Genomic DNA, 22,283 nt, shown 5'->3' with positions numbered 1-22,283 from the left:
TGAGTCATGAAATTGATAATTTCCTCATATTGGTATGAGTTGATTGATATGAGTTGTTGAACATATTATGTTGACTATTTTAAATATGTTAATTTTCTCAAATATGGTGTTCACCCTAAATTGTTGATTTAGAACCTTGGAGTTTTGATGAGTCCCGAAAAGATTTGTTAAATGAATGGAGAAATGATTGGATAGGATTACAAGTTGTCATAAATGTATATCTAAATTACTCTTGAAAGATATGATTGGGATTGATCGGATAGTATGATTGGAAGAGGTTCGATTGTGATAGAATTGATGGATTGACAAGGTTCCAAATGAGACTTGTCAATATGATTTGATTGAGTTGATTGAATGGAGTTTTATGAGCATTGAGTTTGGGAGGAGTATCGAGCACCGAATTGAGTAAGAGTAAGTAATAACTCGAATCCAATAACTACGTCGCCAAACGTAGGAGGGGATTGAACCGTTAAAGTCGGATGCTTCCCAAATTATTGTCCTGACATAATAGGACTTGGTTGGATTGGATCCATGATTGATTGATTTGTTCATACCCTGGCAAGGTATGAACGGACATGGCAACAACGTCGGCTTGTTGTAATATCACTGGCTCATAAGTGATGGTTGTCGGATAAGAGAAACTCTCATATAGGTCTTGATAGTACTATGAGTCGGATTAGGTTGAATTGTATGTGATTGATCCCGTCTAAACCATATTCTTGTTTAGACTTAGGACATTTGATTGGGTTATCTTTCTCCCGAGTTGATTTAATTCTTCCTTGATGTTGTTTCATTCGAACATTTTACATACTCGTACATTTCATGTACTGACGTCATTTGGCCTGCATCGTTTAATGATGCAGAGACAGGTACTAGAGATCATCAACCGACGCACCGTTGAAGATCTATTCACTTCCAGCTAGTTGGTGAGTCCTCCCAGTTTTCGGAGGATACCGAGATTATCTTTATAGCTTTGTTTTGTTTCCTTTATTTTGATCGTTGGTAGCCATGGGCTTGTCATTGGCAACTCTTGGATTGTTGATAGAGGCTTCATAGACTAGAGTGTGGAAGTGTTGGATTGCTCTTTTTGTCTAGTTTTATTCAATCTAGTTATTGATTTGGTATTTGTTTGGCCTTTGACCCTAAATTAGGAATAGTACCCTTATGATTGAGTTTTCCGCTGATAGAATGTGACTAAATGGAAGTGTGACTGGACCAAGTGGTTCGCTTGAAGGCCAGAAATGACTTTCGAGTGCCGGTCACGTCTAGGGTACCCTCCGGGGCGTGACAAAAGTTATCCTAAGATAAAAATAAAACTATAACTCGGTATTACTAGCATTGAAATAAGTTATTCCACTATTTTATTTCAACCAAATGTGAAATAAATTCATTCTAAATCAATTGAATCAATGTCGTGATAGGTGAGACCTTGATAAAATTTTAATGATTGCAATTCGACTATAACCATGATTTGAATTCTATTTAAATATTCTGTTTAAAGTATGTAAAGAATCTCTCTAGCCCTAGCCGTTCTCTAAACAGATCATATTTATACATATAATATTAAGGCATAGAGTTAAATTAATTAATGAATCGTCTCACGCTAGCACCCCTCTCTCTATATATATTAAACACGAGATATTTTTATCAAGACATTTGCAAACATGCAGCACCCCAATGTCAGAATACTAGTTCCTTTGGGTGGCCCCCTAAAGACATATGAAAGTTGTACTACGTAATAATAAATAATAACGCATGTCCAAAAAACCATGACCACACAAGTCACTTTTTTTAGATTTTGCAAATCACAAATAAAACACATTATTAGTGGGAAACCACACAGCTAGTAGATTTTAGCAGGCGAAATACGAATTTTAATAATTTGTATATATTTAGTTTTTTAAATAATACAAGATTTAAATTAAAATTACTGAACTCGATATAATTCATATTACCTTTTTTGTGCAAAGATTTTGTGAGTGTTTGGTCCTAAGTAGTTTTTAAGAAAAACTTGAAAAATATTTGGGAACTTGTGTTTGTCCATACAATTTGCCATTACTTGGCAAATATATTTGGTAAAATCTCCAAGTTCCCAAGTTCTAAAAAAATCTACAACTTGAGAAGTTTTAAAAATTTAAAAATAACCCCAAACTTTTATATTTTATAAAAACACAAATCGTTTATTAATTCCAACTAAATATTTATATACCAACTTACTCCATTAATATGATCAATCAATACCATTAATCTCTCTCAAATAAAACTTATATATAAAAATATCCACCGACCCTCTTTAATGAATTTTTTCTCAATGAGCCAACAATCATATTTCTATTAAAGGAATGCGATATCATTTGCAAAACTACAAGGGAAGTGAAAGAGAGCCTAAGAATGACAAAGAGTTATTTAACTATAGAAATACCTCTTTGCATAATGTAATTGAAAAAATATTTGGTGCGTGAAAAAGTCGATTCAGAATATTACGACATGCATTAACAACTATGACTTAGACATACAGGTGAAAATAGTAGTTGTTTGTGTTGTGTTACATAATTTTTTGCGTGAAAATCAAAGCAGTGATGGAATATTCACTGAATATGAAAGTAATGATATGATCGTTCATAAAAATGATGAACAATCAACTCAAAGTAACAATATTGCTTCGCCTTCTCAATCATCTGATCTAGAAATGAAAGCTTGCCGAAAAGAGATTATTCATAGAATGTGGGAAGATTTTATAAAATAATAGTTTGTTATTATCTCCTCTGGAAAAGAATAGTTTAAGTGATAAGACTGGGGAAAAAATAATTTATTTTTAATTCGATTAATGTATTGCTCTTGCCTATATTGTTATTTTGTTATTGATTGTTATCAATTATGTTATAAGTTTTTTTTTAACGGAACGTGTTCATTATAAAATGATAACATATACTTATGGGTATTTTAAATAATTTTTAGAACTTACAGAAATAAAATAATATTTTTTAAAATTTCATCAAAATTTAAAAAAATTTATGACTAAACGCATGATAAAACTTTATTAAAATTTATCCCAAAAATATTTGAAAACTTAGGGCCAAAGACATTAAAATAGTGGATCTTGAATTTTGAATATAATATTTTTCTACAAAAATAATTTGCAGTACAAGCCAAACAGACCTGTCAGTGTCACGTGCCTTTCTCACGTGACTCCAAATCTTGCTCATTGTATTTCAGTGCTCTAATCTTGAAGTTTCTCTACTCTCTCCCTTTTCTTTTTCAATAGCCGGTTAGTCAACTCTCACTCAATCTGAAACGTTCTTAAGAGTTTTCTGTGAATACCCTTTTCCTCTATTTTACCCATTTGTAATTTTGTGTTCTTTAATTGATTTTTTTTGAGTTATTTTAATGATTTACCCTAATGGGGTGATAAAGCTCATGTCTTTATATGCATGTTTTGGAAGAATTATGTATATTTTGGATTTAATTGTTATTATAATGTTTATATGTAAATAAAAGTGGCTGAGAAGTGTGAAAGTCTCTTCCTTTAGGGTAATTACTGGTATGTTTTGTTTGTACTTCTGTTTTGTGCTACATTTGCTTGAAAGTAAAAAAGGGATCTAGTTTTCTGTCATTGTGTGTTACTTGGAATTTTTGAGATTTTGACCTCAATTTTCATCTTTAGATACTACTCGGCGTTGTTTTTTGTTCCTTTTGAAAAATTTGCTTATTCTTTTTAACTTTTTACAAGCATTACTTTTCCTGATTTAGAGACCTTGTTGTGTTTGGTATTAATGGAAATGTTTTGAAAATTATTTCCTGGAAAAGTTTTCAGGTGCTTGGTTGGTGATTGGAAAATATTTATTAAGGATTGATGTTAATAGCTTGTTTGACTGGGCTTTTGGGAGGTCAGACGCGCGTATTTCAAAAAAGTGAGGTGTTTGGCCAAGCTTTTTGGGAGAAAATAGGTGTTTTTGAGGAGTAAAGAGCTGTTTTTCATAAGCTAAAACAAATTGTTTTTCCCTTAAAATACTTTTGAGAAAAATAAACTTAGAAGTGCTTTTAGAAAACTTGGTCAGACACTAATTGCGGCTCAAAAAGTGTTTTTTAAATTGATTGGCCAAACGCAAACTGCTTCTTTCTAAAAGTTTTCAAATTGAGTTGTTTTTAGAAGTTTGGTCCAACAGGCTATAATTGTTAAATAATGTTTTTCTTTAGGAGTTTGATGAAATTTCTTAGTTATTGAACATAATCTTTTAAGTGTTGTTTGGAGCAAGTATGTGGATCAAGAGTTGCGATATTTGTGAAGGAAGATTTTTTATGCTATAATTGAATCCTTTTGATGTAAAAAAAATTCCATGAGAAGTGTTGTCCAATAACTTCATTAGGAAAATATTGTCTAGGATACGTGTATTTGCCTTTTGTGCCCTGTTTCCTTAAAAAGTGTAATAGCTGTAGGGCAGTTTCCTCCTCTAATTTTTGAATAGATCGTCGAATTAGAGTTCAACTAATCTTTAAAAGTAAAGTAAGATAAGAATGTGAAAAACGTGGAGTAGATCATTTGAGTAACACCTTCTCTAATGTATGGACTCTGTTCTTTCTGTGAATTGCAGATTACAGGAAAGGGTCCTCAAGTCAGGCACTGAGAAAAAATGGCAAGCCAAGGAGCAGCTCACCCCTATGTTCCGCATGATTTAAAATTGCCTGGTTTTGTTCCCCTATTCCTCTCACAGTCAGAAATTGTTGGTGTGTATGGCGTCTCATCCTTCCTGGTTGTTTTGTTCATGTGGATAATCTCAGGTAATTATTCAATGATTATTGCATTAATTATTTAGTCTCCTCTTCTCCTTATTTAGTAGTACTATTTAGCATTCGCTTAGTATCTTATTCTTCATTTTTAGTACTACACGTTGCTTCATGTGCTTTGTTTATCTTGCTATTTTGCCAGACATTATTTTCCTTTCAATCCTGCTTTGATTACACTTCTTTTGAGCCAAGGGTCTATTGAAAGCAGCCTCTCTACCCCACAATGGTTGGGAGAAGGTATGCGTATATCTTACCCTCTCCATACCCCACTTGTGGGATTACACTGGGTATGTTGTTGTTGCAGGCAGTTCACTTTGCAACAACATACCCAATGGGATTCTGGGAAGGGGTAGTGTGTGCGCAGACCTTACCCCTACCTTGTGAGGTAGAGAGGTTGTTTCCGAATTGAGTATGAAAGGGTATTCTGGCAATTGATGCAGCCTTGACCAAACATTTAATTGTTCAGACTGTAACATATTTACTGCAAAATTGTGCTTCCAGCTCCATATGTTGGGTGTCTTAAGTCCTAGTTGGATCACTATTTTTGGCAGTTTTCCCTTTAGAGATATAATTTCCATAGATAATGCTTCCAAAAGTATCACTTACAAGTGAAAGTAAAGAGAGAGAAAAGAGAATCTAGTTTGATGTTAATGTTAACCCACAACTTGACTGACTTGTGAATGGGATTAAAGAAGATATTGAACCCTAAACATCAAGTTGTACAGCTTAACCTATGCCTCAGCCAGGACTTTAAGAAGTCTTGACCATTATTTCACTCTTCAATTAAGCTCATGCATTCCCTAAGTGTTAGTTTCATGTACTCATTGTATAGTAGTGAATGATAAATGATGGGACAGAAATTACTATCATGTTGAAATGAGGTTCAATGATTTCTATCTCTACAAGTTCTATACTAGTTCAAAATTTTCAGCTGCTTTAATGTTATAAATTTCTATATTCTAAGCTCATCTTTTTCGTTCTCCATGTGGCCCCGTCTCGTTTTCTAACTTCATTTCTCCATCTTTTACTTGCTAGGGTTTGTTCCTAAAATTTCAAAGACTGACAGGGTGCTCATGTGCTGGTGGATTTTCACGGGCCTAACCCACATGGTCGTTGAGGGGTATTTTGTTTTTACTCCAGATTTCTACCAAAAGACTACTCCTGTTTACCTTGCTGAACTCTGTAAGTCTCAATTTAGCAAGTCTTCTTGCAAACAAGAACAGTTAATTTGTATTAGGATAATTTTCTAATTTGACCTATAAATGTACTAACACGAACAAAATATTGCAGGGAAAGAATACAGCAAAGGTGATTCAAGATATGTAGGGCGGGATTCTGGCGTTGTTAGTGTTGAAGGGATCACATCTGTCATAGAGGGGCCAGCATGCCTTCTTGCAGTGTAAGTATCATTCTCAAGAGATATTAACTTGTCGTGCACCATGGGACTGTCTGAATAAATGTGCTTATCCCAATCGGTTGCTTGTTCACATGCTAGTTATGAATGGACTATAATGTACAGTTTATTATGCGGGAAATAACAATGAAGGGTTGTTATGCAGTGAGTATTGATTATACAATAATTGTACAAGGAATGACTTGTCAACTAATACTAATAATAATAATACAGGGAATACAAATTTGAGAAAGTAATAATACAAGGAATATAATGTAAGCATTACTTTAAGGGTATTTTTGTCCTCAAATATTTTATCCCCGTAATGCTAATTAACTAGTCTTATTCCACACTTTATCCCTCATAAAATAACATGTGAATTCTCATATAGTTTAATGTCAGTATTTTTTGATAGCGCCAACCAAACTCTACATTAGTTCATTGGGGATTATTTGTTCTTATACAACCATCCAAATGTTGCATTTAATTATGCGGATTTTTGGATAATCATGGTGTTCGAGTCTGTTTGCACGCACCTCATGTGCCTCCTACTTCTCATTAGCTCATGTACCGGGAACTCTGTCCACCAAGGCTTTGGACAGTTAGGAAGAAATTTTTTGCCTCCGCTTCAACCAAATATTGTATGTGGAATTTGATGTTGGGGATCATTTTGACTAATCTTTTCAACCAAACTATTCGTAGAAGTATATGGACGGGACAGAAACATGTATTCAAGTTTGCTTCTGTAAACCTCACTTTGCTTTTACCATTTGCAGGTATGCTATAGCATCTAAGAAGTCATACAGGCACGTACTTCAGCTAGCCATCTGTTTGGGTCAGCTCTATGGCACAGCTATGTACTTCATAACAGCTATCCTGGATGGCGATAATTTTTCTACAAGCCCCTTCTATTACTACGCTTACTATGTCTTTGCAAATCATTTCTGGGTTTGGATACCAACTCTCATAGTGATCCACTGCTGGAAGAAAATATGTGCTGCTGTCAAGGTCCACGAGCAGAAGACCAAGACCCGCTGAGGTGATTCTTAACATTGATATCCAAAAGCCTCAACTGAATAACATTGTCAGGATTTTCTTCTCTTGAATTTCTTTTTATGGTTGTTGAGCTTAATTGGCTGCATTAGAAACAATGCTGGAATATTATTCAGATAATTTGTTCTAGAAATCTGCTTATTCCTCCTGAAAAATGTCATTTTATCTCTCTGTTCTCCGTCTATATTTCTTAGTTCAGCGTCTTGTATACTAACACTACCAGGTTGCATGAAAGAAAAGATTAAAAAATGGTATGATGCCAAAATAAATTCTGCATTTCCGCAACTTGCAACAACAAATAAAATCTGAAGATTATTACTTAAAAATTAAATATAAGACACTGCACTATGCATTGGTGCGATAAATTAACTATATATAGCTACTATATTTTATATCTTACACAAGAAGGAAAATCTTCCATATGATTTTCCAGTGTGGTCTTTCCTGTCCATCACCCAAACAATTACAAAAGATTGAACTGGAGAGCTTGACAATAGAGATGAATAGTTGAAGTGCACACAAACTAATCCAAACACCGCTGTAATAAGAAAACAAAATAGGATTTGATTGAACTGGAGAGCTTGACAATAACTATCAAGCAGTCCTGTTTTCATGGGGGTGGAAGCTTGCGTGGATAAATGCATACCATGCAGCAGAAATATACACCAAAATACCAGAAGAAACGAGGACTATGAGGAAAGTAACTGCTATAATAGTAGATTTAGCTCCACAGAATAGCATCCCAGTCTTGATCTCAATCACATTCAACATAGAAACCATGAGAAACAAGCACCCCATAACAGAGGAGATGGCTGTCATCAACATTCCTGTTCTGAGGAGTGTTACATTGACAACAACACTGAAACCATGAGCCAAATCTTCACTATTGAGAAGATTGAGGGAGAGTTTTATGGCCTGTGCGACTAGTGATGAGAAAAGAAAGAAACTGAACGAAAGCACCTCGAAGATTACTAGTTGTTTTACTGTTAGAATCCCTGGCTGACAACGCTCACTACTGTTGAGACTCTTTTGGCCTGGTGATGCAAGAGATAGTCCCACAAAGATGGCAATGGTAAAGAGTGAGTTCACATTTATGACTCCGTCTAGGGCTGTCACCACCACACTGGTCTTGCCACTGCTGCCTGAGTTTCTGGCAAATGGCAAAAGCAAGATTATATACATATAGGTTTTAAGAAAAGAAAAAAAAATAGGGGCACAGGAAGGAGAAATCAGGGAGGGGATTTCAATGTAGGGAATCGAACTCTCACTAACAAGGTGAAAGTTCAGGTAGCCAACCAACTGATCTATTAAGATTCCCTAGATTATACATATAAGGAGACAACAATTCATTCCCTTAACGCCTAGTCATTCTAAGACTGGAGCATAACATGACATGAAGTCCAATATTGGGAAACACAGTAATAGGGATGAGTCTAACTCTATAATGATTAGAAAATAGACATTTGGTTGATCTCAACTCCAAAAGTTAACTCATGAGACGAAAATTGTCCAAAACCATAGACCTTTGGTTGAAATGTATAGCATATTGAATATGTCTGGACCAATTTTGGGAAACGCGATACACATAGGTTATGCTTACACCAATATGAAAGCCAACACATTAAGATATCTAAAAAAAATGAAGGATTCAAATTATACATATACTAGCAGTTCTATCACTCCAATTTAACTGATCGTAACTCGTAATTTTCTGTCGATAACCAGCAAATATTTGTTATAAACAGATCTTGCACTTGCTTTATAAGTAACATAATTCATAAATATTCTTTACAATGATTTAAAAATGTAATCTACATACCCTGGAGGTGCCATGGCTGTGCCTCTAAAGCTTAAATGAGTAGTTATTATTTGTTGTCTAGGAATGTTGCCTAGCTAAGTTGTTTTACTTTGAAGTCTTATACATGTGTATCCTTAATTTGGAGGTAAAGTATTTTAATGCATGATTTGCATGGAGAGAGAAAAAAATATTTTGTTGAACTGTTCATTTTTTGGATTTAAAAGGCAATGATAGAATTTGAATAGAGTGAGTTGCAATTAAAGATAATATTCTAAAGAAAAGGGAAGAGATCTGCATTATTTACGAGTTCAATTCAATCGTTCTTTACAAATATTTTTTTAGTTATATGATGACTCCCCTTAAAAGGATATTTTTGCGTTGAGACTCAGGAAATTGATAATATAAAACTAAGGGTGTTAATGGTTCCGTTTGGTCAATCATTTCAAAAAATTTGTACCATATAAAATTTTTCGATTATTCTTGTACTAGATACATGTACAGATTCAATATATGTTACTTTATCTGTCTCAATTTATGTGGCATAGATGAAAGAAAAAATTACTTAAAAGATTACTTTTTAATAAATAATAACTGATTTTAGTGATATTTTTTATTTAGTACCATTTATAGCAATACATGCAATACTATGATAAATTTACACTATGTATTAAAAGTGAATTATCTATGTAATATAAATGTATTATAAGTGTTTTAAAAATATATTATGTTTGCTTAGTAAAAAATCTACACAATGTATTACAATTGCATTAAAGTGTGTGATAAATGTATTACCTATCAATAAAATTTGTATTATATGTGTTTTATAAATTGTTTTTTGTAATATGCATTAAAATTATATTATAAGTGTTCAGCAAAAATAAAAATGTTATTTCTATAAATTGTAAATATTTTTTTAATATAGTATATCTCTGTAAGTTTCCCTAAATAAAATTAGGATCGTCAACCAATTTTTTATATGATTTTTAAATATTTTGAATGGTTAATTATTGTTTATAGTACTTTTATGTAAATTTCAAATAATATATGTTACTCTCTGTCCCAATTTATAGGAGCACATATGAAATTTCGAGAGTCAACCAAATTTTTTAATATATTTTAAAAATATTTTAAATTGTTAATTATTGTGATTTCTAATACTATTTTTTTGTAATTTTAAAATATATAACATACTTAAAACGAAAGTAAGCAAATATATTAATGCGGAGAAGGTACTAAATATAAATAGAGGAAATTGAAGCAGAAGGACAAATCAGACAATTCTCTTACTGATCCTAGGCAGTCCAATCTATGTTACTTCATTTGTCTCAATTTATGTGGTTATCTTTTGATTTTTAAATAGTTTAAGTTGTTAATTATTGTGATTTACATTACTTTTTTTTATGTAATTTAAAATAATATATGTTACTCCATATACCTCAATTTATGAGGCATATGTAAAATTTTGAGAGTCACTCAAAATTTTAAAATATTTTAAGTTGTTAATTATCACAATTTATTTAATAATTTAAATATATAATATATTAAAAATTAAAGTATGAAATAAATTAAAATAAAACTAGTAAATATAAATAATGAAAATGATTGATTAGTTTATCATAGCACAAAATAAAACATTTAAAACATTCTACAAATTACCATGTGAGGAGCTTAGGGAAATGACTAAGCTCCTCACATTGGCACTTATAATATAGAATGTGTCCAATCATCTCGATTTCTTTATAGGATGGTTTTAAGTTCTATACACACTGATAATGTAAGAATTTTTTATCTTATCAAGTCATTTAGTAGTAACTTGGAAGATAAAGACAAGAAGTTAAATTGCACTCCTGGAAGAGCTTAGTGGTTCAATATACAAGTTTCATATTCAAAATAGTTAACATTAATTGGAAAACATAAAAATATCTACTTAACAAAGTAAGGAAGATCAAGAACATAAAGGAGGAAATAAGCCCAAGTGACACCAGAAATTCCACCAAAAAAGAATCCACCAGTGAACTTAGCCCATCCCTCTGCAGTCTGCAATTGGTCTGGCACTTTTTTCCTGCCAGTCAATGTTAATGCTGGTGCTGTTGATGGATCTCCTTCTTTGAATGATGATATTCCATAAATTGTCAAACACATGCTAAGGATCACAACAAGTCCTGCTGCTGCCAATGAACCAGCTCCCCCTGCATACAATGGGCTGGGTAATTGACCTTATATAATGGGGTAGCCCGGTGCACTATGCGCAGGGTCAGGGGAAGGGTCTGACCACAAGGGTCTATTGTACGCAGTCTTACCTTATATATGAAGTGTAATTTTTCGATGAAGAAGGTTAAGATGAATCCCCCTTCCGTCTTTGTTTGTGATAGAAGGTTAGTTACCATTTTTATCAGATTGAAAATTGATGTCTATCAAGAGATTTTACTTGTAATTACCTAATAAGTGACCTGATTGTGTAAAATATTTTTCAACGCGTGCATAGAACTTAAAATTCTATGAGTGAAATTTGAAACTATGGATTGGACTCTACCTGCATAAGCTGTGTTTCTTAATGGACCAGCCTTAACAAATGGCCCGACAAGTAGGAATCCATGGGCTAGGCCCACTTCTACTCCTCGGAGAAGTGGGTTCACCGCGGTCCGGTAGGCAGGCAAGTTGGACAGGTACCATGCAATCAATGGACTTGAGGTCACTGGAGTTTCAAGACTTCCAATGAAAGGATCACCATTTAGAGGCTGAATTACTTGGAAAGTAGGCTGCAAAATAAAGAAAAATGAAAACAAAACAAAGCAAAGGACAGTTATAGAGAAATAATCAGATCCAATAAACCAAAATTATATATACAAACAAATTTATTTACATTTTGTTAGATTTTTTTTTTCATATAAGAGAAGCTTAAGGTATGTCATTTGAGTATTTTTTTCCAATCCCCTTTTAGGATTCCTTGCTCTGTCACTAGCCAAAAAAATTTAAAATTTCTGAATCTCCTCTACACAAGAGAAACTTTTTATGTAGTGGCAAAAAGTGATAGAAAGAAGTTAGTTTTAGATTGCAAGTTTGAATTCTAGGGGTAACATTTTAACAACCTTTCAAGATTTCTAAATAGAATTTTTAGCTCCGTCACTTATCTAAAGAAAACACTGAAATCCAAATTAGGTGACAACTTTTCGTTTGACAGCAAAGAGCAATCGGCCCTGTGCAAGTCACATGTTTGACTAATATACATGGGCTTCTAAGGGGATTTTTTTTAATCCAGCCAAGAGCTCTCACCTTGACGGGAGGATTGGCAGGACGAAGATCCAGAACAAGTGCAACTATCGAGTGCATTTGATTTTTTTTCTATTTATCCAAGCTTCGGTGAACAGAATTACTGGATACATATCACATGTTTTAAATTGTAATAATGCATAAATATGACCCTTAACTTGGCTTTAGCTGGCAGCTATGACCTCTAACTTTACTAATGCACAAGTAAGCACTTTAACTATCTAAAACTTAAATAAATAGACACATTCGTCCTAAATGGCAAAGTTGTATCCTACGTGGCGTCCTATGTGTATTGTGCCACATAGGACATATGTGTCTACTTGTTCAATTTTATACAAGTTTAAGTGCTTACTTGTGCACACCCAAAATTGAAGGACATAAATGTGAAATGAGACGGCATATTTATGTATTATGTCTTTTAAATTTATTGGATCTAAACAATAACTTATTTTGGCTACTAGGTTCTAAATAGATTATTGAACATACAAAGTAAATCTTTTACAGAAATATAAAATCCACCAATTCCAACCCCATTGAATCAGTCAAGGCGCACACAAGTTAATTCGAACATCATAATTATCTCCGAAAAAAGTAATAAAATTCAAAAACTTGATAAAAAAGAAGAGTGATGATTAGGTATCTTACTTTATCGGCTTGGACGGCCTTAATGGTGAAGCAAGACTTTCTTGTTGAAGGAAAGATCTTAAAAGGTGCACCAGAAATGCCTTTGGGAGTAACAAGGCCGTGAACTCTGGTTAAAGACGAAGTAAAGCTACTCTTCAGCTGGCTGGCCATTGCAGTAGCCATTTTTGGAAATATTGTTTGGCAGTAGTGCTTGTTTGTTTGATGAGTTAGTAAGAATATAACAAAAGTCCTGTTAATGACTGGCAAAGAAAATCTTTTTGGGTTACAGATTGGTGGTTCTCAGGGTAGATGAAACTCTTACGTGGGAGCTTCTTATTGATCAGTTTTGAAACATTATCTCTTATCCTAACCGCATTGGTCAAGAATGGATCATTGGTAGTTGACTCCATTGTCCCAAAAAAAACGTATGCGATCTTTATGCCAAATTAATTAAATAATTTAACTTTTAGGGGTCGAGGGCATGATCTCTCAGGTTTAAATTACATTAAAAATAAAATATATTAGGTGATTTCTCCCATCTATCATAACTTTAGTGGATGGAGTTAAATGGTGTATGTTGTTGGAGATAGATAACAGATATTCCGTGAAATTAATCGAGATGTACAAAAATTAATTCGGACATCACTGTTATCAAAAATCAAAAGTGGGTGGTTGGATAAAGATTATAATCCCGAATAAATTTTGACAATGTATTTATCCCCATATTTGGTACTATAATTTTATAATTCCGGAATAGCAATGTTAGTAACACAATTGTGATATTATTTGGATACCACACCTTATATGGGATAATATTTTCCGAATAAAACAACAAAATAACACATTTTCCCTTCAAAGCTTTTCTCCAGAGTTTTTAAGTATAACAAGGTTAAAATTGAAGATAAACTATTCCAATTTATCCTGTTTAAACGAAATACATGTGTTATAATATGCTCTCTAATATCAGTTTTAGACCATTGAGTAATTTCGGCATTATTTATCTGATGATCCTGGAACAACTTATTCTCCAACCAAACAACTCCTTAGAATCACAAATTACACCAAATGAGGATATATTATCTCCATCAAATGGCATTATTTTCATCCCTTGTTCTTTTTATTGATATATGAAGCTAACTAAGTCAAATAATTTGATATTACGATGATAGAGCTCTTATTGAAGACAAAGAGCTCCCTCCTGAAAGGCATTTTATACTTTTGAGCTCGTATTTAAGATTTCTGATTAAAAAATGAGGGTCATCCTCTGCGCATTCATCCTGCATACTAATTGTTCGATATAATTAGCCTGTTTGGATTGACTTATTTTTAAACAACTTATAAAATTATTTATAAGTTAAAAAAAAAAGTAGGTGCAGACCAACTTTTTTTTTTTACTTATAAGCTGTTTTCAACTTAGAAACTGTTTAAAATAAGTTCATCCAAATAAACCCAACTATTTATTGGGGCTTATTTTAAGCACAAAATGACTTTAAGTTGGTCAGCCAAACACTTTAAAAAAATCTGAAAACAGCTTATAAGCCAATTCAAACAACCTCAATTTCTTAAGTTAAAATTTGAGGCACAATAATCAGTTTGAACTATAATGCGGCATCAAATTTCTCTTCCTCCACTTAAATATTAGATTTTTCTTGATTTGATTTTGATAGAGTTTTCAGCTGTGACATGCACCTAACACACATCATGCGTTGGGCTATTACCACAAAACTAGAACTGGGGCTGAGAATGGGAATCAAGAATTAAATGTACAAATATGCTATTCTTTAATATAAAAATTCATTACACTCCTCCAAGAGCTTAGATGTTCAAATTACAACATTCATTTCCAATTTAACATTCAAAATAGTTAACATTAATTGGAAAACATAAAAATATCTACTTAACAAAGTAAGGAAGATCAAGAACATAAAGGAGGAAATAAGCCCAAGTGACACCAGAAATTCCACCAAAAAAGAATCCACCTGTGAATTTGGCCCATCCATCTGCAGTTTGCAATTGGTCTGGCACTTTTTTCCTGCCTGTCAATGTCAATGCTGGTGCTGTTGATGGATCTCCTTCTTTGAATGATGAAATTCCATAAATTGTCAAACACATGCTAAGGATCACAACAAGTCCTGCTGCTGCCAATGAACCAGCTCCCCCTGCATACAATGGGCCGGGTAATTGACCTTATATATGAAGTGTAATTTTTCGATAAAGGAAGTTCAGATGAATCCCCCTTCCATCCTTGTTTGTGATAGACGGATAGTTACCATTTTTATCAGATTGAATATTGATGTTTATCAAGAGATTTTACTTGTAATTACCTAATAAGTGACTTGATTGTGTAAAATATTTTTCTAACGCGTGCATAGAACTTAAAATTCTCTGTGTGAAATTGAAACTATGAATTGGACTTTACCTGCATAATCTGTGTTTCTTAATGGACCAGCCTTAACAAATGGCCCGACAAGTAGGAATCCATGGGCTAGGCCCACTTCTACTCCTCGGAGAAGTGGGTTCACCGCGGTCCGGTAGGCAGGCAAATTGGACAGGTACCATGCAATCAATGGACTTGAGGTCACTGGAGTTTCAAGACTTCCAATGAAAGGATCACCATTCAGGGGCTGAATCACTTGGAAAGTGGGCTGCCAAAATAAACAAGACAAGGACATGAATTAGTGGGGAAAAAAAATTGGATCCAATTAATCAATATATTATTTATATTGACTAACGATGTAAGTATTTCTGATAGATCGACCAAATGTGTAACTTCCCCTTAAAAGACTAGTTAAGTAAGCATATGTTTAAATTTCATGTGTGACATTTTCTGAAAGTACAATTGAAAAATCAAGAACATGATTGATAATAAGCAGAGTGATGATTTGGTATCTTACTTTATCAGTTTGGACAGCCTTGACGGTGAAGCAAGACTTTCTTGTTGAAGGGAAGATCTTGAAAGGTGCACCGGAAATGCCTTTGGGAGTAACAAAACCGTGACCTCTGGTTAAAGAAGAAGTAAAGCTGCTCTTCAGCTGGCTGGCCATGGTGGAAGCTGCAATAGCCATTTTGCAAATATTGTTAAGACACTTGGCTCAGACAGGAATATAACTAAGATACAAACATGAATATGAGAATTTTTATTTTTTTTGCTGGCTGACAATTTGTTGCTCACAAATTTGTGGTTCTGAAGGTGGATGACTCTTACGTGGGAGCTTGTGATTGGGTATAAATTAATAGAACGTTATCCCTTATCCATACCTCATTGGTTAAGAATGGATGATCAATGCTACATGATTCCTACTGACCTTTATTCTTTTTTTCTTTTTTCTAAGTTAAAACTTTTATATGTTAAAGAATCCAATTTTTACCTTATTAGATCACTTCGAAGATTATTACAGATAATAACCCATAATAAGTAAATGAATTTGATCCTCGCACCAGGGAGGCCAAACAAATGAAATCGGGAACTCATATGGCCTTTGTCTTATTGAAAAGGTAGAGGCATTTGGTAATTGGATTCCGGCTCTTCTATTACATTTACATTACATTATAGGAGAAGTCAGAAGTCATTGAATTCCGTCTCTTCTATTACATTTACGTTACATTATAGGAGAAGTGATAAGTCATTCACGTCATGATCGATCCACGTCCAAGCATAGCACCCTGCTTGCCAAAACTATCACGAGTGACTCGTTTTATATTTGTTTCCCTGAATCGATACACTAGTAAGCAGGTCAACTAGTTTATACATAATTTTCAGTAGACATCAAATGGCCACTTGATAGATAAATCAGCTACCTAGAGAACTATTTTTTTCCCTTTCAAGAAACTGCATTAGCAAAGAACCGATGTTAACATGAGATTAATGGATATAAACATGAAATACACTGAACATATCAAAAGCTCAAAATATCAGCTTTTACACCAGATTAGAAATAGACAAGTAGGCTACATTCAGTATTAAGATTCGCCCACACGAGCAAATTAAGCAAACTCCAAGGGTTAAACATTAGCAGCTAAAGGGATAATCATCAAAGTTTCCTGATCAGTGCAGGTAAGGAGCCTGGTAATGGTAACCATTTCCAAAAAAGTCGTGGCCAGGAGAAAAGCTGTAAGCAGGAGCACCCATGAATGATGGAACGTGTGTGCTGGTCGGTCCAGGGTAAGCATATGGTCTGTCATAAACAGGTTGCGGGTACCTATCAGTCATTCTGGGATAGAAGTTCTTCTCAGTGACAACGTTGTTTACTCGGGGGCCATTTCCGACACCATTGGGACGAGGCCTTTTGGATTGAGGTTTTGCAACTTCAGTTGCCTTTTTCTTGTCTGCCTTTGCTTTCTCCAGCTGAAGAACCCTTTTCTGAAGGGGATCCACAGGGTATTGCTCCTCAAGCTTTTGGTCTTCAATGCATTTTAATACGGCCTTTAGTGCAGACAACTCTTTCTCATTGACATCATTCTGGAGAAAAAACAATTAATTAATCCCAAATGACTAAAATAAAAAACATGGATTAGTGTTTAGGACTTTAGGTCCCTCCTTTGTTCAATCGAGGTCAGTGTTCGACCCTGATGTAGTGTAGTATTTTTAAATTTGTGTGCCTTTTCTGGCAATAGAGAAGATAGTATTCTGGCCTTTTATACTGTAAAAATTAACTAAATTCATGAGATCTAACTATTAACATCCTCTTGAATAAAAAACCATTATCTTATATTCTCATATGATATGCAAAACAATAGTTTCAGCAAACTTAAAATGCTAGTAAATTTTTTTAAAAAAAAGTACTCATCCTTCTCTGTAAAGTTGCAATTTATGCACATTTTGTGTTTCTTAAAATGATATGTTTACAATTTATTCACTTCCTGAATTGTGACACCGCTTATGAGAAGTTCTGCATACGCGACTGCACGCTCCAAAGGAATAGGGAAAAAAGAGGTTTTTCTACATGGACCATGACACAACAGTAAATACTAAGAAGGCTTCATCTCGAAAGCAATATGATTAAAAAAAATGCCAAGTCTAGATTATATCAAGGCACAAGGAACAAACCTGCACAGTAGGTGATGCATTTCCAGAATTGAGAGGTGGAGATGCTTTGCTAGCTTCATTCAAGTAGGACTTCAGTAGAGAAACGGGCGGAAACTGCTCTGTCAGCTCAAATGCAAAAGCTAGATTAACAGCATCTATGTGTCTTCCATTATTTATCAATACATCAATAACACCTGTACAGACACAAGCAGCAAACCATTCAAGCAGATAAGAGATATGATGTTTTATATCTTTATTTCTCTCTTCTTCTTTTCTTTTTGATAAGTAAGAATGCACTGACAAGTAAAGTATCAACTACATGTAACCATTTATACTAAAGTATGGATTAGTAACCTAGAAAAGAAAGTAATAACTAAAGTATGGATTAGTAAAACATTAATATGCTAAAAATATTTTAGACCGTCAAATGTATACAAGTAAACTGTTGCTGTTAGTAAAAAGCCAAAAAAGGAAATACCAAAGATGTGATGTATTCATTTGCACTCTAGCATAGGGTGAATTTCCTTATGTGCTTCAAGTCACTTTATCATTTTAGCTTTATATGTTACTTCGTATTTTTAAAGTTACATCCATATTAAATTAATTTATTGAATATCTAGAATCCAGATGAATTAAGACTTTCAACAAGCTAGACGAGAACACTGCATTCTGTAACGTTATCTTTTACCATGATATGACTATTTTTGAACCATCATAAGATGACTCCGTGAAAAATCAAGACTATAGGAAGGGGAGAAAATAAAAGGATGTAAAAAAAGGAGGAGAAATGACAAAGAGGCCTAAAAGAACTCGTCAAAAATAGAAAAAGTAGAAAAAATCCTTGAGCAGTTAATTCTACTATTATGGAAACCAACCTGGCATTCTGTCGGATAATCCAAGGGAACGACAGAGATCAGCTGTTTGGCGACGACGTGAAACCATGGGTATCAGCTTGGATAAATTCTCCTGGTTAAAATTGGAACTAATACTAAAAGTAGCAAGTAGCTGTAAGAATGCATGAGCCTCCAAAGAATTTCCATTATTTGCATCAACGTCAAGTTCATCCAACTTTGGGTTCCACTCCTCAGCGATATCTTTTGCACGTCCTCTTATATTTTCTGATATTATACTTGAAATGGAATCTATTTCCAGGGTGTTCAATAAATTACTAAGGCATTCCAGCAACATAATACAAGTTCGTCGCAGTCCCAAAAGATTAGCATCTTTTTTAGCATCAGAAATTGACAGATCAGAGTTGTAAAAGCCGTTCAGTGAATCCAGAACCAGAGAGGCAGGATTGGTTGCAGCTTTTAAAGCAAGTGGAATCTCCTCCCTGAGAGCTGCCAGGTTTTTACGGTTGTCTGATATGAATTTGTGCAGGCCTTCAGAATCCATACTTCGGCATAGATTTACTAGCTCTGGATATGACTTAACTTCCACAACACCATCCTGAAAAGGTTTCCAGGTATCCCCTTTAACATGCCCAATCTCTAAGAAATTAACGGGTTTTTCTTCCATAACAGAAAGCTCATCTTGAACTTCACAATTAATGACAGCTGGTTCAACAGAACAAGGGTTCCTATGCTTCTCTAGAGCAATAGAAATGGCAGAAACTGCTGCATCTCTTTTCTCCTGGAGCCTCTGAAGTGAAGCTTGCTCTTTAGCAATAACAGCTGCTTGACGCTTCTCCAACATCTCTGTAGATTGAACAATTTTTGTCTCAAACTCCTTCTCTTGGTCTTCCAGTTCAGTGAAACGCCTCTTCAAGGACTTCTGAAGCCCATGAAAGTGTTCTTCAAGTTGCTTCCATTGCAAGTTGAGAGTAACAGCACGGTGACTTTCCAACTCAGCAAATGCTTTCTGTAGTTGCTGTATCTTAGATGTTGTGGAGTCCATCAATGTTGCAACTGATTGCGTATCTTCCATGGCGGAAACTCCTTGATAGTCTATTTGAAATTTTAGTAAATCCATTTGAGATGATTGCGATAAAGCAACAAAATGCACATACTTTAGTCAATTAAAACAAATATAGAAGTTCTTATTTTAGAACTTCTAAATGTTGCAGTATAATATGTAGACAGAGTATTGAAAGAGGTCAAACAAGTTACACACATACTAGTAACGAAGACAAGCCAAATTAGAATTTCTTTTAAGAATCTCAATACCTATATTTTTTTTCTAATCCTTCAACTTTTCTTTTTTATAAAGTATGTCAGAGTTGGTCATAAATGCTCCTGAACTAATTTCACATTACAAATGCTAATAGAACCTTTCCCAATATAAAATACCTGCTGCTCGTTTTTAAAGAGTTGCAGAGAACCCAAAATATGATTAAAACATCACGCGATTTAGTGTTGATTACTTGCAAGACTATGCAACCCAGGACCTCATTATTTTCAATCTGTACATCATGAATCGTAACATCCTGTGTTATAGTTAAAAGCTGGTCAAGCCTATAGCTGCAATTAATAATACTAGTAAGTTGTGATCTCTTTTGTATCTTAAATGACCATGTCAAAGTTATCATAAAAGACTAATTCACTTAGCTCATTTTACTTGGTATTGATAAAACTTATTGCTAGATCACTAAAGGCATGCATGCAGTAGAAAAGCACAAACTACTTCAAATCACTGTTTTTTTTAATTAAAAGACTTCAAATCACTGTAGATCTCACCATATTTGATTATTTTCCCTATCCTTTTGGTATGAGAGGAACATAATGATCATTTCTTTGACGTCGTAATTCAGTAAAACTACTAAACTAGGCAAAAATTACAGAGTACACTTATACGTGTCATAACAGGTTACACGTGGAAACAGCAGGTAACTCAAAATTAAGGGTCAACAAATATAGAAAAATAATACTCCATAGAATGCATAGGAAAAATGTCACGTTACTAAAAGAGCTATATAAAAACACAAAAATTTACATCAATCGTCAAATAATTTTAATTTAAAAATAAAAACAAAATAGAGAGCCGGCGGCAATAGAAGTCCCGCTAAACAGAGCCGGCAGCAAAATACTCGTGAATAGACGAAGTATAATTTCACTAAGACTCAAATAAACGCCAGTAGTTATACTGACGATCGACAAAATATACTTACAAAATATAAAGATCAACTACTAAAATCCCCAAAAAAAAACTCATAGAAACAACAAATAAAGCTCCAATTAGCATTCAAAGAAGCAAGTTTCACAACTATTGATATAAAGTATAACTCTACTAGCTAATTGCTGACGACAAACACTTGATCTGGAAGACAGTGACGAAGATACAGCAAATGAAAGAGAATTTCAGAGTGAACTTACACGATCGTCGGCGGCGGCGATAGGCGAAGAAGATGTTTCGGCGGCGGCAAATTACGCCGGAGAATTCAGACCATTTTGGGTTGGGGAAGGTTTTGGTGTAGGGATTTGAGGGAGAAAAAAGAGGAAAATGAAATGGAGAGTACAATTTATTATACAGCTACCCGACAGAGACCACTCACTCACGCAGACAGCGCACAAGCCACAATGAATAAAGAGCTTTATACTACCGTACTCTCCTTCCCTTTACAGCTTTTTTTTAAAAAATAACACTAATTAATTCATTTTTTAAATATGTTTTAATTTATTTTTTTCGTCTAAGTTTATGTGATATCTTAATTAGACAAGACATGATGTAGAGCCCGTTTGGACGGGCTTAAAAAAAATAACTTTTATGTATGAAGTGCTTTTAGAACTTTGAAGTGCTGAAAGTTATTTTTATAAATAAGCAGTTGAGTGTTTGGATAAAAGTGCTTATGATGTGAATTTTAGGATTAAAAGAATAAAAAAAGGTAGTTTGGGAATTTAGTTAAAATATAAGGGATATAAAAGTAATTTCCATGGTCAAAGAAAATGACTTTAAGCACTTTGGAAAAAAAAAGTTAGGAATCCTAACTTTTCATTTTTTACTGACTTTAAGAACTTTATGGCTTAAAGTCAGCATTAGACAAACACGTCCAAAAGCTAAAAAGGGGCTTTAAGTTGGTTTTGACCAACTTAAAGCCAATCCAAACGGGTTCGTAGTTTAGCTTATTAGATAGGAGGTCATAGAGGACACAAATTAAAATAGAAGATTATTAGCTAACAGTCATTGTATTGTTATTCGCCCAAATTAATAGTCTTAGTATTATTTATATTTTAATTATTATATTATTTTGTTGTGCGTAGTTACTATTCAAAATGTTTCATTATACTATCATTTTTGCTACCTCTTTTTTTTGGGATTTTTTAGATTATTTTTTTGTTGTTGAACGTCTATCAAAAATAGTTTTTCTAACCATTTTAATAGTAGTAAATGATAAAATT

At 33.8% G+C, this 22,283-nt stretch overlaps 5 protein-coding genes across 7 annotated transcripts; 1 reads left to right on the top strand and 4 right to left on the bottom strand.

Annotated features, from left to right (window-relative positions):
* Positions 1 to 3,168: 3,168 nt before the first annotated feature.
* Positions 3,169 to 7,364, top strand: LOC129899083 (probable 3-beta-hydroxysteroid-Delta(8),Delta(7)-isomerase). 3 transcript variants are annotated; one of them, XM_055973884.1, is made up of 5 exons: positions 3,169 to 3,268; positions 4,593 to 4,779; positions 5,821 to 5,967; positions 6,076 to 6,184; positions 6,955 to 7,364. In XM_055973884.1, exons 2-5 carry the CDS (start codon positions 4,632 to 4,634, stop codon positions 7,214 to 7,216), a joined length of 666 nt encoding a protein of 221 aa, XP_055829859.1. In that variant the 5' UTR covers positions 3,169 to 3,268; positions 4,593 to 4,631; the 3' UTR covers positions 7,217 to 7,364. The 3 variants fall into 3 exon arrangements, with proteins under 3 accessions (XP_055829859.1, XP_055829861.1, XP_055829860.1); XM_055973886.1 differs by lacking the exon at positions 3,169 to 3,268 and adding an exon at positions 3,287 to 3,313; XM_055973885.1 differs by lacking the exon at positions 3,169 to 3,268 and adding an exon at positions 3,517 to 3,541.
* Positions 7,365 to 7,464: 100 nt separating this feature from the next.
* On the bottom strand, positions 7,465 to 9,105 carry LOC129899085 (uncharacterized). Its single transcript, XM_055973887.1, has 2 exons — positions 9,051 to 9,105; positions 7,465 to 8,381 (listed from the first exon to the last, which is right to left on the bottom strand). Exons 1-2 carry the CDS (start codon positions 9,062 to 9,064, stop codon positions 7,826 to 7,828), a joined length of 570 nt encoding a protein of 189 aa, XP_055829862.1. The 5' UTR covers positions 9,065 to 9,105; the 3' UTR covers positions 7,465 to 7,825.
* Positions 9,106 to 10,850: 1,745 nt separating this feature from the next.
* On the bottom strand, positions 10,851 to 13,180 carry LOC129898638 (photosystem I reaction center subunit XI, chloroplastic-like). The gene is made up of 3 exons (XM_055973261.1): positions 12,945 to 13,180; positions 11,563 to 11,788; positions 10,851 to 11,218 (listed from the first exon to the last, which is right to left on the bottom strand). Exons 1-3 carry the CDS (start codon positions 13,104 to 13,106, stop codon positions 10,953 to 10,955), a joined length of 654 nt encoding a protein of 217 aa, XP_055829236.1. The 5' UTR covers positions 13,107 to 13,180; the 3' UTR covers positions 10,851 to 10,952.
* Positions 13,181 to 14,680: 1,500 nt separating this feature from the next.
* On the bottom strand, positions 14,681 to 16,108 carry LOC129898637 (photosystem I reaction center subunit XI, chloroplastic-like). Its single transcript, XM_055973260.1, has 3 exons — positions 15,818 to 16,108; positions 15,343 to 15,568; positions 14,681 to 15,082 (listed from the first exon to the last, which is right to left on the bottom strand). The coding sequence occupies exons 1-3, from the start codon at positions 15,986 to 15,988 to the stop codon at positions 14,817 to 14,819; spliced, it is 663 nt and encodes a 220-aa protein (XP_055829235.1). The 5' UTR covers positions 15,989 to 16,108; the 3' UTR covers positions 14,681 to 14,816.
* A 681-nt stretch (positions 16,109 to 16,789) lies between these two features.
* Positions 16,790 to 21,455, bottom strand: LOC129898636 (FRIGIDA-like protein 3). The gene is made up of 4 exons (XM_055973259.1): positions 21,261 to 21,455; positions 18,825 to 19,895; positions 17,971 to 18,143; positions 16,790 to 17,382 (listed from the first exon to the last, which is right to left on the bottom strand). Exons 2-4 carry the CDS (start codon positions 19,873 to 19,875, stop codon positions 16,969 to 16,971), a joined length of 1,638 nt encoding a protein of 545 aa, XP_055829234.1. The 5' UTR covers positions 19,876 to 19,895; positions 21,261 to 21,455; the 3' UTR covers positions 16,790 to 16,968.
* Between the last annotated feature and the right edge of the window lie 828 nt (positions 21,456 to 22,283).

This window comes from Solanum dulcamara, chromosome 8 (genome assembly GCF_947179165.1).
Source record: "Solanum dulcamara chromosome 8, daSolDulc1.2, whole genome shotgun sequence".
Taxonomy (NCBI): Eukaryota; Viridiplantae; Streptophyta; class Magnoliopsida; order Solanales; family Solanaceae; genus Solanum; species Solanum dulcamara.
Note: the sequence above shows the minus strand (reverse complement) of the source record. Positions and strands in the feature narration are given on the sequence as shown.